General features: G+C 55.3%; 1 protein-coding gene across 3 annotated transcripts in view; it reads right to left on the bottom strand.

Moving 5' to 3' along the window:
* Positions 1-1071: 1071 nt before the first annotated feature.
* The window catches only part of LOC144949133 (phosphatidylinositol 3,4,5-trisphosphate 3-phosphatase TPTE2-like), a 37262-nt gene continuing 20520 nt past the window's right edge, over positions 1072-17813 (bottom strand). For 2 of the 3 annotated variants that reach the window (XM_078879004.1, XM_078879002.1), the window contains 10 exons: positions 15825-15885; positions 15259-15340; positions 15004-15092; positions 14258-14319; positions 12321-12401; positions 11018-11123; positions 10778-10875; positions 9936-10031; positions 9070-9140; positions 1072-1830 (listed from right to left, as the gene is read on the bottom strand). In XM_078879004.1, coding sequence (XP_078735130.1) covers positions 1671-1830; positions 9070-9140; positions 9936-10031; positions 10778-10875; positions 11018-11123; positions 12321-12401; positions 14258-14319; positions 15004-15092; positions 15259-15340; positions 15825-15885 — 906 coding nt within the window. In that variant the 3' untranslated portion in view covers positions 1072-1670. Of the gene's footprint in view, positions 1831-2646; positions 2717-9069; positions 9141-9935; positions 10032-10777; positions 10876-11017; positions 11124-12320; positions 12402-14257; positions 14320-15003; positions 15093-15258; positions 15341-15824; positions 15886-17813 lie in introns of those variants that run through there. The other variant, XM_078879003.1, reaches the window with a different exon arrangement.

Raw genomic sequence — 17813 nt, 5'->3', positions numbered from 1 at the left:
TCACTCCCACCGAAGGCGTGCGACTTGGCATGGGCCGTCCCCCCCACCAAAGGCGCGTGAGTTGGTATGGTCGTGCATGCGTCGTATATAAATAAAAGGCGCACAAATCGCACTAAATCGATCATTAAACTAATTTAAAGTTGACGGATGTGAAAAAGGAATAGCGCTTGCTCACGGCGGGGCTTACGGCGTGGTGCCTGGCTATTTTTATTTTACGTAAACATCACCATTGGAGAGCGAAATCGTTCGCAAGCGCGCGAACACAAACAAAGCCACACACAAACCCACAGACAATTTTTGAATTTTATATATATAGATTAATCCCCTCTAGTCTTCCCACCTGATTGGCTAACAATTGAAGCCATCACATTTACCCACACCTCTATTTAAGACTGAAACAGGAGGGGGATTCCTCCAAAACTCTATGGCTGTGACACTTCTTCTTCTTGTTGTTGTTGTAATTACCAGCGAAACGTCACGGTGCTCGAATTTGAAATGTCGTAGTAGGTTTTACTCTCAAACACACAAGCGGTTTCGTGCCGAACGAGTAGCATACTAGGCAAGTCACCGATGCTGCGGCATACTAAGCTCGTGCATTGACATGCTAATCTCTCACAATACAATGGCCACTTCCACAGCCTCAGGCAGACCATCTCTAGCCCCGCCCTCTTACCCTGAGGCTGCACCCATCTCAGGCCTATATAAGACCTCATTTCAGTAGCTCTCTCTCTCACCTGAAGACGTTCGCTTGTGTTGCGATCGAAACGTCGTGATCTATTCGTTTTCTATCTAGGTGACCTTACCGAAAGAACCAAAAAGTGCGTGAGAAACCTTACCCATACTCTTCGGTTCTTTCGGTAAAAGTCACGTAGGTATAAAATAAAAATAAATCACGACGTTTCGATTGCAACACAAGCAATCATCATCATCAGGTGGGAAAACCACAGCAAGAAAATTGTTGCTGAAGTGGGAGAGAGAGTTGCTGTGGTAAGAGGTTATATAGGTAAGAAAGGGGGAGGAGCAAGGGGGGAGAGGGAGGGGTGGGGGTGTGGGGGGAGGGGGGCGCTGCGTGGACGCTAGGAGAGGGACGTGAGGCTGGGGGGGGGAGAAAGTGGGCAGGGCTGGGAGTGGGAGGCCGAGAGAGCTGGGGATGCGGGGGGGGGAAGTTAACTCAGAAAAATATAGTACCCGGCAGATATGATAGACGACAACCACTACAAAGCAGTTAGGGTTTTACCTGGTTAATAACATCCTTCCAATGGTTGCTCAATTTGTATCCATCTTATTTTATACCTACGTGACTCTACCGCAAGAACCAAAGAGTATGGATTCCTGCAGTCACGAAAACTTCAAATCTAGATTAAACCTTACCTAATTGGCCGCGTCGGGTGGTGGCAGGTTTAACGACACATTTATATTCACGCGATCTAACCCAACGCAAAAAAAAACCTCTCTCTAATTATGAACGGCCGCAAGTGATTGAAAATGTTTTTGTTGGAATTCAAGAATCGACAAGTGCAGAATTTGATCCCCCCTCCTGCGAATATTCCGATCAACTTGCGTAACTTGTCTCGCCGCACACGAGCTGTCCGTACAACAAGTGGGCTGTGTGGCTCGGTGTGTGAGGGGGGGGCGGGGTGGCGGGGAGACGTCCCGCACGGAGATGGAGTTCACACGCTCTCGTGAGCGTCGATCTGTGCGGGCCCCTGCATGTCCGCGCCGGGCTCGTCCGGTGCCGAGAAGACGACCTCCACGGAGAAGGCCTCCCGGTAGGTGGCCCACGTGGCCTGCTTGTGAGGGTTGTCCAGCTCGAACCGTGGTAACAACAGCCTGGACACACACAACAACAACACAACAACAACAACCAGCATGAACACACAAACAACACAGTAACACAACACAACAACCAGCCTGAACATACACATAGCACAACAATAACCTGAACACACAACATAACAACACAACAACAAATTCGATTTAAAGCTTTCGTGACTGCAGGGATTCATCTTCTTGGTTCTTTTGGTAAAGTCACGTAGAAGGGAAATAATAAAATAATAAAAATAAAACATAATAAAATTAAATTCTCACGACGTTTCGGCCATTCAAATTCCTTTGTCAAGGCGCTCTTCCTCCTCTAACCCAGCTTAAATATACGCTGCCAAGCTTGGTGGTGTTCATTCAGACGCTGTCTTTCCGACAGACCTGTTCTTCACCTGAGGACGGCTGCTTGCGTTGTGGCCGAAATGTCGTGAGAATTGTATTTTATTATGTTTTATTTTTATTATTTTATTATTTCCGTTCTACGTGACTTTACAGAAAGAACCAGAACACAACAACAATAGCTAAATACACACACACACAACAACAGCCACCATTCGCCACGAAGCGGTGGTGATATCACCTCGACGCTTGTGCTCGGCTAGGCGCGCTTTGAGCTTAACACGTGAAGTGTGGAAGGCTCGCTGCTGGCATGAAGATCACGGGTCAGACCCAGATGCCATGGGTTGACTGCTGTGCCAGGCTAGGTGCAGGAGGAGGTAACGGGACAGACCCATGTGCCATGCGTTGACTGACTGAGACAACTGGCAGATGCTCCAAGCTGTACCCCCCCTACTGTACCAACTAGCTGCGTTTTATCCACCTGGCGCTCCACTCGCTGTTGTGAGCGTCGCTCCTCCACCCTCTGCTGCCCAGTGAAGTCCTTCAATCGCCTCTTCTGAGACAAACAAACACCCACCTCGTCAATTGTGTCAGATCCTAAACACTGTGGTGGTGGTGTTGTATTGAGCAACGCCATTGGGTGGGGAAAGGGTGCAAGGCCGATGCTAATCAGCTGTTTACTCGTGTGTGGGAGTGGGTTGAGTGAGTGGGTGGGTGAGTTGATGGGTGAGCGGGTGAGTGGGTGAGTGAATGGGCGACGTATGTATGTACATACATACGGAGGTGCAAGTACGCGTGTGCATGTGTGCATGCTTGCATGTGTAGTGGTGGTGTTGACGTGCGCCGACTGTGACAGTGATGGATCACGTGGCGGCACGGGGTGCGGGGTTAGGCACGCGATGTGGGCGTGGTATGGACGCGCGCGCCGGGAGTGAGGGATGACGGGCGGCGCGGCGTGGGTGTTGAGGCGCGCTGACACGAGATGGGGAAAAGAGGATCGTAGCCAGCGCCGGGTGATTGGTCGAAGGGGAGGGGCTCTCAGCGACGTCCGCAGGAGGGGTATAAAGGGTTACGCGCAAGAGCACTCGAGGCAGTTAGCCAGTTAGAGATCAGAGACGGAGTGGAAGGGGTAGGGCCTGTGTGGCTCGAAGGCGAGACCGTGGGACCCGAGGTTCGACGCCCATGTGGGTCGAGACTGTGGGACCCAGGGTCGAGACGGACACCCCAGCTGGGTGTGTTCCGAGAGGCTGCGGGGCGTTAGTCGCCCGTGTAGCTAAGTGGGCGTTAGTCGCCCGGGTAGCTAAGTGGCGTTAGTCGCCCGTGTAGCTAAGTGGGCGTTAGTCGCCCGGGTAGCTAAGTGGCGTTAGTCGCCCGAGTAGCTAAGTGGCGTTAGTCGCCCGAGTAGATAGTCGAGTAGCTAAGTGGGCGTTAGTCGCCCGGGTAGCTAAGTGGCGTTAGTCGCCCGTGTAGCTAAGTGGGTGTTGGTTAGCTAAGTGGGCGTTAGTCGCCCGGGTAGCTAAGTGGCGTTAGTCGCCCGAGTAGCTAAGTGGGTGTTGGTCACCCGTGTAGCTAAGTGGGTGTTGGTCACCCGTGTAAATACAGTTGGTTCAATAAAAGAGTGTGCTACCCGTGAAGTCGTCTCCCGCCGAGTTACTACATTACAACTGGCGTCAGAAGTAAACCTGTCTTCAAGAAGTATGGACACGAGGAAGACTACCCGTACCCACGAGCGAGGTCGGGACGACGACGGCGTACCGGGGACACCAACCTCGGGAGGAGAGGACGAGGAGTTGCCGCCGATGCAGCACTTCGCGGTGATGGCCGACGCTCCGCTCGCCACGGACACCAGCCTCCAAGACGCACACTCCCGGGTCGGCGGGTTGCGTTTTTGACGAGTCCTACTAAGATACGCACGGTTTGTGCGACGGTGCAGGCGTTGGCGACTCGGACCGTACGGGTGCCCCCGGGATCGCAAATGTTGGTACCCCTTCGGTTGAGGAAACCCCTCAAGGTGGAAGCGGGGGCACAGGGAGTTCTGTTGGGGCCGTCTAATAGGGCACAAGGGGGCCTCGGGTTGGTGGTAGCTCAGACCATGGTGAGGGGGGACAGTGAACCGTTCGTTATGGTCCTGAATACGGGGTCGCGGCCGGCCGTGATTACACAGGGAACGGTGCTGGCTCACGCCGCGCCGCTTCCCGAAGTGGAACAGCTCGTTGCTCACACAGATTCGGGTACCGATACGCATCCTCAAAGCGAGGAGGGGACTGAGTGGTTGGACTCGTTGTGCGCCGGGTCTGGTAACTTGTCCAGTGTGCAGTTGGGAGCATTGCGGGCCTTGCTGCTTGAGTTCGCTGACGTGTTTAGCAGACACAAATATGATATTGGCTGCACAGACCTTTTGCGCCACCACATAGCTACGGGGGACGCGGCCCCCATTCGACAGAATCCCTTTCGGCTCAGCCCGGCCGAAAAGGAGCATGTGCAATCGGCGGTTAATGACATGTTGGCGGCAGACATCATTTCGCCCTCCTCCAGTCCGTGGGGGGCTCCCATCGTCCTTGTTAAAAAACAGGACGGATCCTTGCGCTTCTGTGTCGATTTCCGCCGCCTAAACAAAATCTCGATGGCCGATGCTTATCCGCTCCCCAGAATGGATGAGTCGCTGGATGCCTTGGCGGGAGCACAGTTTTTTTCGACGCTCGATTTGCTTTCGGGTTTTTGGCAATTGCCCCTCGATGACGAATCGAAACCTAAAACCGCTTTCCGGACACCGGGTGGCCTATTTGAATTCAATCGTTTGCCCATGGGCTTACATTCCGCTCCCGCCACGTTCCAGAGGCTCATGGAATTGGTTTTGTCAGGTCTCCAATGGGACACCTGCTTGATCTATCTCGATGATATCATCGTTTTCAGCCGGACTTTTGAGGAACACCTCCAGCGGTTGAGAGGGGTGTTCCTCAGGATGGGTTCCGCCAAGCTTAAATTTAAACCGGCTAAATGTTTCCTGCTTCGGGAATCGGTCAGGTACTTGGGCCATATAGTTAGTCGGACAGGGATATCGACAGACCCTGCTAAGACGAAATGCGTCAGCTCGTGGCCAACGCCAACCTCGGTCACTGAAGTCCGCAGCTTCATAGGATTCGCTTCCTATTACCGACGTTTTGTTAAACAGTTTGCCACCATAGCCAGGCCCCTACACGCTTTGACGGCTAAAGGTGTGCGCTTTCACTGGGGGCCCGAGGAGGAGGCTGCCTTCTGCTCCCTTCGTGACGCCTTGGTGCAGGCTCCCCCCCTGTGTTACCCCGATTTTACGCAGCCGTTTTTGCTCGATACGGATGCCAGTGACACGGGTATCGGGGGAGTGCTCTCACAGGTGGTCGGGGGTGTAGAACGGGTGGTCGCCTACGGTAGCAGGGTCCTGTCCCCTGCGGAACAACGCTACTGCGTGACACGTCGTGAATTGCTGGCAATTGTATTTTTCATACAGCAATTCAGGCCGTATCTTTACGGGCGTCATTTTACGGTTCGTACGGACCATGCGGCTCTCCAATACGCGATGCGGGTGGCGCAGCCGTCCGGCCAATTGTCCCGATGGCTGGAGGTCCTTCAGGACTACCAATTCACGACGATTTACCGCAAGGGTTTGCGCCACTCGAATGCGGATGCCTTGTCGCGGTTGCCACCGCGCAAGGAATGCGCGTGCCTGCTGGGATCGGCGCGGTGTAGACCTCCTGTCGCCGTATCCGGGGAAGTTGTGCTCGCCGCCACTCACACTACGGGAGTCGACGCTCCCGCGGAGAAGGACTCGCTGTTAGCGTTACCTCTCATCGAGTGGGGCCGTCTTCAGATGGCCGACAGCTCCCTACTCACGCTACGTCGGAAGGTTGACGCGTCGGAAGGGGGGGAAACGCGGCTGGGTTCCTGGGTGTGCAGGCAGGGCCTCTTGATGAAGTGGGACAACATGTCCCGGCGTCACGCGCTCGTTGTGCCTTTTGCCATGCGGGGTAGAGTCGTCCTGGCTGCCCATGAACGCCTCATGCATCTGGGTTTTCACAAAACGCTCGCCCTAGTTCAGCGAGACTATTATTGGCCGGGGATGGGCAACGACGTGGCGAACATTCTTAAGGGTTGTGTAGGGTGCAACCAGAGGAAACCGCCACCGATTGCGGCTAATCCGCCACTGCAATCCATTCAGGTTTCGCGCATAAACGAATTGGTTGCGTTAGACATCTTGGGGCCCTTTCCCGCTACACCCAGGGGAAATAAGTTCCTGCTGGTTGGCGTAGAGTATTTCACACGCTGGCCCATGGCATGGCCACTCGCCAACCAGTCGGCTGCGGCGGTGGCGGACGCCTTTGTCCAAGGTTATGTCATGGACAAGGGCGCCCCCGAACGCTTGCTGACGGACCAAGGGAAAAATTTTGAGAGCGGTTTGTTGCGCGAGGTGTGCGACCTGTTGGGTGCAAAGAAGGTGCGTACCTCCCCGTACCACCCGCAGACTGACGGAATGGTTGAACGTCTGAACAGGACGATTACGTCTATGCTGTGCCAACAGGTCTGTGACGATCAGGTGGATTGGGACTTACAGGTACCGGGGGTACTCGCGGCCTATAGAATGGCCCCTCATGCGGCGACGGGGTTTTCCCCATTTTTTCTTATGTACGGGCGGGAGGCCGATCCGGCCATGGACGTCCAGCTGGGGATTTCCCAGCCACGTGCAAAATCTAAATTGGCAGACCACATCAAGTTTAATATCGCCAGATTGGCTGAAGCGCGAGAGGCTGCGAGATTGAATTCGCGGTCTCGGCAGATCGCGAACGAGAGATTGCATGCACGGAGGGTGCATACGCACGATTGGAAACCAGGCGATAAGGCCTGGCTGCATTGTCCACATGCACCGTTGGCTACGTCCCCCAAATTGTTGAGGCCATGGAGGGGACCGGTGGAAATTGTGCGGGTTGCACGACCCCAGAGTGTACTGATTAAATGGGAAAAACGCCGTTGGTACGTGCACGCCTCCCGACTGAAACCCTACGCGGCACCGCGTGACCCCGCTTTGTGCCGTAGCGACCGGGCGTGTGACGTGACCGTCGACTCGGGGGGGGGATGTGTCGCAGGCTGATCCTCACGTGTCTCCACCTGACCCACCCCCAGGTGACTCGGGCTTGACGGCTGCAGACCGTCGGGAGCCGGAACCCCGCTGCACGCGTGGATCCCTGATGCCTGGCCCGTGCCTTCCTGAACCGCCGGAACCATCGGGCGGTCAACCACGTCGGGTGCCATACGACGGACCGGCTAGGCGGACTCGGGCTAGGACACGACACTTTTTGTGAAAAAAAAAAAAAAAAAAAAAATTTTGGTGTTCCCTCTTTTTCAAACCTGAGCTCGCCGCCGTGTTCCCCCTCTCCCGGGGTAATGTCCCGTTCAAGGGATGCTCGGAAGGAGGGGGACGCTACACGAGCCGAGGAAACACATTTTTTTCCGCATACACATTTATTGTTGTCACTCGCCGGATTGTACATATTGTCTTGTTGCTGTAGTGGCATTTGCAGATCCTTGCGGACTGCGGCGTTCGTGTTGTGTTATGTTGTGTGGTTATGGTTGTTGTTGTGTTACGGGGCACACATGGGGGATAAGGGAGTGTTGTTATTTTGTAGCAGCCGGGTCGGCTGCGAGCTATGTGGTAGGGGGTGATGTAGTGGTGGTGTTGACGTGCGCCGACTGTGACAGTGATGGATCACGTGGCGGCACGGGGTGCGGGGTTAGGCACGCGATGTGGGCGTGGTATGGACGCGCGCGCCGGGAGTGAGGGATGACGGGCGGCGCGGCGTGGGTGTTGAGGCGCGCTGACACGAGATGGGGAAAAGAGGATCGTAGCCAGCGCCGGGTGATTGGTCGAAGGGGAGGGGCTCTCAGCGACGTCCGCAGGAGGGGTATAAAGGGTTACGCGCAAGAGCACTCGAGGCAGTTAGCCAGTTAGAGATCAGAGACGGAGTGGAAGGGGTAGGGCCTGTGTGGCTCGAAGGCGAGACCGTGGGACCCGAGGTTCGACGCCCATGTGGGTCGAGACTGTGGGACCCAGGGTCGAGACGGACACCCCAGCTGGGTGTGTTCCGAGAGGCTGCGGGGCGTTAGTCGCCCGTGTAGCTAAGTGGGCGTTAGTCGCCCGGGTAGCTAAGTGGCGTTAGTCGCCCGTGTAGCTAAGTGGGCGTTAGTCGCCCGGGTAGCTAAGTGGCGTTAGTCGCCCGAGTAGCTAAGTGGCGTTAGTCGCCCGAGTAGATAGTCGAGTAGCTAAGTGGGCGTTAGTCGCCCGGGTAGCTAAGTGGCGTTAGTCGCCCGTGTAGCTAAGTGGGTGTTGGTTAGCTAAGTGGGCGTTAGTCGCCCGGGTAGCTAAGTGGCGTTAGTCGCCCGAGTAGCTAAGTGGGTGTTGGTCACCCGTGTAGCTAAGTGGGTGTTGGTCACCCGTGTAAATACAGTTGGTTCAATAAAAGAGTGTGCTACCCGTGAAGTCGTCTCCCGCCGAGTTACTACATTACACATGTACACGGTGGGTATATGCATTTGTGTGTGTACACGTGTGTATGTACACGTGTGTGTGTGTGTGGAGAGTGGTTTGTAGTAGCGGTTAGCGCGCTGCGCTACGAACCCGGCGACCCGAGTTCGATTCCCGCTCACGGCCAACACCCAGTGACGAATATCTGAACCGGTCCTGGGCATCTTCGAGGTCGACTCAGCCTCAAATGAGTACCTGGTGCGGTGTGTAAACATCGCCACCGGGGAGACAAAGGCGGCCAGGCGTGGTGCCGGCCACCCACCCAACCCCTCGGTGTGCCAGCGCCGGCCTTCATAGGCGCTCGCTAACAGCACTTGCCCCAACAGTCTGTTAAAGCGTGTGCACAGAATGCGTACCGATAGTTCTCGATGAACGTCGTGTTGAACCAAAAGAAGAAGGGGCAGTCATCATAGCCCTTAGCCAGGCCCTGCGTGCCGCAAAAAGAGAAAGACAAACATTCCTCCCCACACCCCTGTAAGACTGTAAGCCAGGCGTTGAGCCGGCGCCAACAACTGCTCTGCAGATCTATACATAGTAAGATGTTTCAGCAAATTTGGCGAGCGTTTATCCATGCGGGAGGAGACCGAAGCTGCCCAGAGGAACCCCACGCATGCGAGGGGGCAACACTCTATCCCATACAGAAGGGTCAGATGTCGCCCCGCACTTTGCTGTGCTGTACCGCTTTCTCACAACGTCTCCCAGCCACCGTGGCGTCCACGGTGGTGAGATGTTATCTCCCTCGCCTGGTGTGCAGGAGGTCGTGGGTTTGATCCCGATCCTGACGCCTGCTGCTGTATATTTGGAGTTTCCATGTTCTCCCCATGAGCGCGTGGATTTCTCTCCGGGTCCTTCGGTTTTTCCCCTCTACATTTAGTAACAACATCGTGCGTTTAGAGTATTTGGCTGCTGCTATAAATTTCCACGCGATGATGATGATAATAAGCCACTGAATTGAGCTATCATTTGCGGTGGCCAGGTCGCTCCTGAAAAAGAGCTACGTAGCTCAGCGGGGCCTCACCTGGTAAAATAAAACAGTTTAAAAATAGTTCAAGTGAATAGTTTTAGTTTTCTGCTGGCGAGCCCGCCAGGGTAGGAGAGTCTCACGACGCCGTCGCCTGCGCAGTGATCCACCGCCGCTCGCCGCTGCCTCCGCAGCGCTGGGTTACGGCAGCGGTGACGACGCAGGGAAGGGGAGGGGGGGGGTGGTCGTCGTGACTCTCACCGCGGACGAGTGGAATTTAACTTTGACGTCCCCGCTCACGAGCAGCGGCGGGGTGAGTCCGATCCGCACCGCGTCCCTCGCCGCATCGTGGAACAGCTGAGACGCAGCGCACGCAAACGCACAGACAGTCTCCAACCGGACCGGCGGGGGGCGAGTGCTGCTCTCGGACGCAGCTCTGTAATATCCACTTCTGTGGGCAGTTCTCAGACGCGGCAGGCAGCGCCGGCCCTGCGGGAGGTTGTCCGCGGTCGCACGCAATCTCACGACATCTCACCTGTGATCGCACGAGATCACGCACGAGATCGCGCACGAGATCACAAGCGATTGGACGCGATCACAAGTAATCACAAGGGGTTTCAGCGGGCGGCCATGGGCGGCTCGGCACGAGGAGACGCCAGTCACGCGGCCGCCCCACCTTGGAGACCGTGGAGGGCGGTCTCCCCTTTGAGCACGGCTCCACGGTGGAGCGACGAGGCCGGGTGGGCTGCATGAGGCGGCGGAGCGGCTGGGTTACGGGAAGAGGCTGCCCCGAATCGCCGAGACAGAAGCCCCACTCCGTCCCGTGCCGATAGCGCGACGGAAACACGATTGGGCGGGGGGATGGGGGGGGGGCAAATGTGAGGCTCAAAACTAATGTGGCCCTCCAGTCACCCCGAACTCCGGTCCTCCATTTACTCCGATCCCCCAGATCCCTCTTGGCCCCTCCCCCCCCGATCCCCCCTGTGTCTCCATCTACCCGATCAGCCTGATCCCCCCCGATTCCCCCGTTTACCACGGTCACCCCAGTCACCCCGGTACCCCCCCCCCCCCCCCCCCGTAACCCCCGGCGCCTCGGGCGTCACCTTGCAGTGCAGCATCGTTCCGCAGTCGGCGAGCAGCACCGTCTTCTTGTCCACGATGACCTCCACGCTGAGGTCGCTGCCATTGCCCCGACCGACCCCTGCGTGTGTGAGTGGTGTGGGGGGGGGGCAGCGCGAGGGGGCAGTGGCACGGGTCACGGACACACACACTCCTCCACGTGTGTCCGGCCGCAGCGCCTTGTCAGTCCACTGTTCGTCTCGTGGCTCTGCCGCGCACCCCACCTTGTATGGCCTGGATGACGAAGGCCTTGATGAGGAGTCTCTTCGCGGGGGGCAGCTGCCGGTTGTGCTCCCTCTTGACGGCCTCGTAGTATCCCACGTAGCGGCTCTGAGCGAGAGGCGCGCCCCAGTGAGCGGCGAGGCCGTGACCGCGCCGGCGTTCCAGCGCGCACGGACGAACGGAACAACTTTGAAGGCCGCCGGTGTCGCGTTCAGGTTTGCGTCAGGAAGAACGGATGAAAGCCACGAGTCGTAGACGTACGATCTCTGACGCTGATGGCCGACGACTTTCAGCCGGGCGGGAGGCGGACAACCCAGTAGGAAAACTAGGAGAGTCACAAGGTTCTGTCTAGATGATTAAGGCCTCACCTAGTGTCCTCCCTGGTGCCGGCAGCTCAGTGCTGCACGTGGCCGCGTTTGATCACGTGTGATCTTTTACGATCACGTGTGATCTTTTACGATCACGTGTGATCTCCTGTGAGTGCGTGCGCTCGCCTGTGATCATGTGATCACGTGTGTTCGCACACCCTGGCTTTGTGCCTGCTTGCAATCGCCTGTGGCCGCACGCGATAGCTTGCAACCACGTTGGATCCCTTGTGATTACTTGTGATCGCGTGCGATCTCGTCCAATCGCTTGTGATCTCGTGCGTGCTTTCGCGTGCTTTCGCGTGCTCTCGTGGGATCACACGTGTGACCGCGTGCGACCGCGTGTGGAGCAGCCCGGGAGACATGCGCGTCCGTCACGCCAGCTGCCACGCCTCACGCCGGGGCAGTAATTATAGCCAGCTCCGGCAACCCCCATCGGCAGGAGAACACGCGCGCGCGTGGGCCGAGACGGAATGTCCAATTACGTCGTGTAAAGTGCAACGTACTTAATCAGGGCTGAGGACGACATTCCCAATCGCGTGGTCTACAGTGTACCACACATTAAATCAGCGCAGCACCGTGGAAAGGAAGCCACGATGCGTTGCAGCCACCAGACACAACTACCGCCACCTCCTCCGAGCGGCCATTCAGGCGGCCGGGCAAGGTGCTGTTAGCGAGCACCTATTAAGTCGCCACGGCACACGAGAGGGGTGGGGTGCTCGGAACTATGCCCAGATACTCACCACTCGCCAGACGCACTCACCAGACATTCACAACTCACCACAAGACATTCACCAGACATTCACCACTCACCACAAGACATTCACCAGACACCTGATGCTCACACCTCACCAGATGCTCACCAGATATTCCCCACCCCACACACACGGACACGCACGCACTGTGGGTTTTGTGCCGTGTACTCTGTGTTCGTGTAAACCTGGGACGGAGTCTCCACGCCCTGAAACTTGACGCTCTTCGTTCTGTCCGTGCGGCGCTCGCCAAAGTAATCCAGACTCGCCTGCGTGCGCCGCGCAGACACACAACACACACACAACACACAACACCTAAAACACACACAACACACAAACACCCAAACAAACACACAATACCCCAACACACAAACTACACACACTCAATACCCAAACACACACAACACCCAAATACACACAATACACACACACAACGCAAACACACAACACCCAAACACACAAAATACACACACACACACAACACCCAAACACACAAAATACACACACTCAATACCCAAACACACAACACCTGAAACACACACAAGACCCAAACACACAACACCCAAACACACAACACCCTAACAAACACACAACAACAACCGCCATTCGCCACTAAGTGGCGGTGACGTCACCACGACGCTTGTGCCAGGCCATGTGCACCTTGAGGCAAAACAACCCCCTACCTTCTCATGGTGCCGGACGGGCAAATCTGTCGTGGATAGTGCTGTGGGGAGAGGGCCAATGCTAATTGGCCCTCTCCCCTCATGGCGTCGGTAACCACCACAGTGGCTAAACGGGGGCTCTGGATGGGTGCGAGGGGCTGGTAACCCCTCTACCTTCAATGAATTACCACGAAACCACAAACACACAATACCCAAACACACAACACCTAAAACACACACAATACACACAACACCCAAACACACACACAACGCACACACACACAATACAACAACCGCCATTCGCCACTAAGTGGCGGTGATGTCACCACGGCGCTTGTGCCAGGCCAAGTGCACTTTAAGGCCACGTGAAGTGTCGAACGCCCGCTGGCAGGAGGTCACGGGACAGACCCAGGTGCCACGGGTCGACTGAGATGACTACTGGCCGGCACCACCTGTGACCTCTACTGTGCCAACTACACAATACCCAAACACACAATGCACACACACAAACACAACAAAGACAAAGATCCCCCGTATAGCCGTAACAGGCTGTTGGGGCAAGTACTGTAAGCGAGCACCTATGAAGGCTGGTACGGCACACGAGGGGATGGGTGGCCAGCACCACGCCCGGCCGCCTTTGTCTCCTTAGTGGCGATGTTTACGACACACACAATGCACTATACATACACAGCACACGCACACCCAAATACACACACACACAATGCACTGTATACACACAATGCACTATATATACACACACACCCAATGCACTACACACACACAATCCACTATACATGTACAGCACACACACCCCCATAAACATACACACAATGCACTATACACACACAGCGCGTGCACACATAAATGCACACACACAATGCACTACACACACACACAATGCACTATACACACACAGCACACTCACATATACACACACACACAATGCAGAGCCAGTCAGCAGGCGGTGGAAAATGCGGGCACGACGCTGGGAAGCCTGCAGCTCTTCCAGGTTCTCGCGCAAGCGAGGCTCAAACTGGATTTCCGATTTGCGCTCTTAACGAACACGGGACCTGGGTTTTGTTCAACAATGGAGCGCTGGTGGGGGACTAGGGGCACGGGGTGTTCATTGGTGCTGCACATGTAGGCGTTGTAATGCACACGCGGTGGCTTTCAATGATCGCAGTTGCTTTATATTGAGTAAATTAAATAGCATAGTGAACAAAATGAAAAAAATAACTGAAATGATGATAAACGGACCACAATGCACTATAAACACACGTAACGCACACTCTCTCACACGCTCACTCTCTCACACTCTTTCTCTCACTCTCTCACACTCTACAGAACAGGAGGAGAACATACAAATGCCACACAGTAAGGCGCCCGAGTCAGGAATCGAACCCAGGAACTTCTCGCCATGGTGCTGTGTGGGTGGGGGTTGTGCATCTCACGCTCAGGGCTACCTGGGCTCCCTCAAACTCGTCGCTGTCGATCAGCCAGGTGCAAATCATGGTGCCCGTGCGACCTGCGCACACACGTGCAAACGCGCACACGTGCGGACACACGCACACACATGTCGACGCACACGCACACATGCAAACGCGGACGCACACGCGGATACACGCATACGTGGACACACGCGCGCGCGCGGACACACACGCACACGCGGACACACAGGTCCCTTGGGTTCGTAGAGGAGTGTGCAAACCACCACACCACCGCTCCCCAAATATGCACAAAAAACACCGCACTCGCACAGATAAGCAGACCCACAGCACAGACATGCAAAGACGAAAATCCCCCGTATAGCCTTTTAACAGGCTGTTGGGGCAAGTGCTGTTAGCGAGCACCTATGATGGTTGTCACGGCACACGAAGGGGTGGAGTGGCCAGCACCACGCCCGGCCGCCTTTGTCTCCCTAGTGGCGATGCTCACACATCGCACCAGGTACTCATATCAGGCTGAGTCGACCGAGGGCAAGCCCAGGATCGGTTCAGATAATCGTCACTGTTGTTGGCCGTGAGCGGGAATCGAACTCTGGTAGTCTGGTTCCTAGCGCAGCGCGCTAACCGCGACTACACTACCGCTCCCATCACACACACGCACACACGTACGCATGCACGCACGCACGCACGCACACACGCACGCACGCGCACGCAACCTCCCACCCGCGAGTGAGCGAGCCCACGGGACGCGCGAGTGCTCGCACCTTTGCCCCCTTTGCAGTGGACGGCGATGATGTTCTTGGGATCTTGGGCCATCCAGTCCCGAACGCTGGCAGTGAACCTCACCATGTCCCTGCAAGCGCACGCAGGGAAAGGATCACCCGTGTAGGCCCACGCAGGCCGCTCGGGCAAGTGCTCGTGAGCGAGTAGCGGCTCAAGAAGGTTCGGCGCGGCGCACCGATGGAGCGGCGGAGAGACGCGGCAGCGAGGAGTTTGGACCGCGCCGTGCGGACACTCACGCGAGCGACGGGACGTTGTGGTCGTCGATGAAGACGCGGTCCACGCGGTAGTGGAAGTACTTGGCGTCGTAGCCCTTCTCACCTGTGGGCGGTGGCAATGCTCGTTATCATCACCACCATCACCACCACCACGATAACCACCTACCCATCAGACAAAACCTTAACAGTGCACATCACGATTCGACCCAAATGAGTGCCGATTCCCATTCTGCTGTCACCATCCTAGACGCTCACCCAGATCTGGAGGAATGCTGCTGCTGGTGAACAGAATGGAACAAACCACGGACGTGCAGCTAAAACAGCTTGTTCGAGACACAAACATCATCACACATTATCTGACGCCCCTCCTCCTCTTCTTCCTCCTCCCCAAAGACAACCAACGTGGCCATCAGCCGCATAAGAACATCAATGGGCCGATGCGCACATCATTGCGACGTATCATTGCGGTCGCATCACGCAGGCGATGAACTCGCTGTGTTGATCCGCGGGGGGGGAGGGAAGGGTTAGGTGTGGGTTGATGATGCTCTGCGTGTGGCTGTGTCCCCGGACGCAGCCGAGTGACTTACTGCACAGGTTGTAGACTTTGTAGTGGTCCATGTGTTTTGAATTCAAGAACCGCTGCACTTCCTACGATGACACACACTCACGTGAGAGAGAGAGACGCACGCGCGGCGTAGCAGCATCGCAACCATCCACCATGACCACCGATTGTGACCGGCACCGATTTTACAACAACAACAACAACCCCCACCCCCCATCTCAAATTGCACAGGAGCTGTCCCCCCCTCCCTAGCCCCCCCCCCCTTCCTCTCTCTCTCTCTCATCTCTGCTGCTGGGGGAGCTCTTTGTCCCTTCGTGTTTTCAAAGAACCCACGGCCCAATTGTTGACTCCTCATCCCCTCACGGCCGCCCCAGCTGTTAGGGCCACTCTTTGGTTGCTTTAAAAAAATAAAGTCGCATCCCTGTCAACCCCTTACCAGTGCCCTACCTTATTAGAGACCAATTGAGACCTTATTGGTCACCACGCACCCCTTATAAACCTCAACGTTCATCTTACAAAGTCCCATCACAAGGGAGAAACACAAACAAATAGACAAAGAAAATCTATTTTGCTCGTATTGAAACGGCTGTACGCCGTATGGCCCTGAAAACGCAATTTCCCTGTACAAGAATACGGGTAAACCATATGGGTTGACAGGCATGAAAGTCGCTAAACCCATCAGATGTCTGCCAGCCCAGCAACGAACATGACTCTCTGTTGTAACGCAATAATATTTTTTTCTAATTAACAGCAAATTTCGGGCCCATTTCGTCACGCTCAGGCTAGCGCTGCAGCACCATGCCCCCCCCCGCCAACTCTTCCCCGCAACGTCCAAAGCCGCAAACTAATAACGCGCAAAGAAGCCACACACGCGCGCAGAAACCCCCAACGGTTACAGCGTCCCGCGAGCTCCACACACACAGGGAGAGAGCGAGAGAGAGAGTCGTAATCGGAATATTTATTTATACTGGAAAAATCCGATGAGCTCCAAACCTCTTTTTCACAGATGTCCACGTGGGGCGGCTAAGAACGTTACAGCAACAAACAATACAAAAATATATCATAGTAGTGCAAAGTACAAGGGAAACAAATTACCCAAACACATATAAATAAAAAACTAAACAATTCCCATCCTATCAGGCAAGCAACTTATTTTTTCAGAAGCGTCCTGGCCACAAATGATAGCTCAACAAAGTGGCCCATCATTTGGACTTTTACAGCACCAAAATAATCTCAATGCGTGTTTCTAAATGTGGAGGGGAAAAAACGGAGGACCCGGTGGAAAATAATCCACGCGAGACGGGCAGAAGCGGGAGGGACACGCGGCGTGTGGGAGAAGGAATTGCGGGTGAGAGAGGAATCACAGGTGGGAGAATGAATCGCAGGTGAGAGAGGAATCACAGGTGGGAGAAGGAATCGCAGGTGAGAGAGGAATCACAGGTGAGAGAGGAATCACAGGTGAGAGAGGAATCACAGGTGAGAGAGGAATCACAGGTGGGAGAAGGAATCACAGGTGGGAAAAGGAATCGCAGGTGAGAGAGGAATCACAGGTGAGAGAGGAATCACAGGTGAGAGAGGAATCACAGGTGAGAGAGGAATCACAGGTGGGAGAATGAATCGCAGGTGAGAGACGAAAAACAGCGAGTAGGGGGGCTTGAGCAGGATGCGTTGTGGCGTCGCGGTCCCAGGGACGGCCCCCACCCTGATTTATGCATCGTCCTTGAAACTGATTGATCCACACCAGAGACAGCTTTCTTTGGAGCCTAGTCTCATATGGTGTTCGACCAGATGACGCCAAAAGGCGCACAGTTCAAAGACAACGCACTATCAGAGTAATGAGAGCTCGGGGATGAGCAGCTACATCATGGGACCTCCTTTGCCAGTACCAAAATATACTAATAGGGTTTTTCCACTTTTTTCTGGCAACAAAACTGACACCTTTTGCAAGGAATCATGCTTACATTAACCACAATACTTGCAGTCAAATGCAAACAAAAAACAATACTCTGATAAT

The sequence above is a fragment of the Lampetra fluviatilis genome, chromosome 52, assembly GCF_964198595.1.
Source record: "Lampetra fluviatilis chromosome 52, kcLamFluv1.1, whole genome shotgun sequence".
Lineage (NCBI taxonomy): Eukaryota > Metazoa > Chordata > Hyperoartia > Petromyzontiformes > Petromyzontidae > Lampetra > Lampetra fluviatilis.
This window is presented reverse-complemented; position numbering and strand designations above follow the sequence as displayed.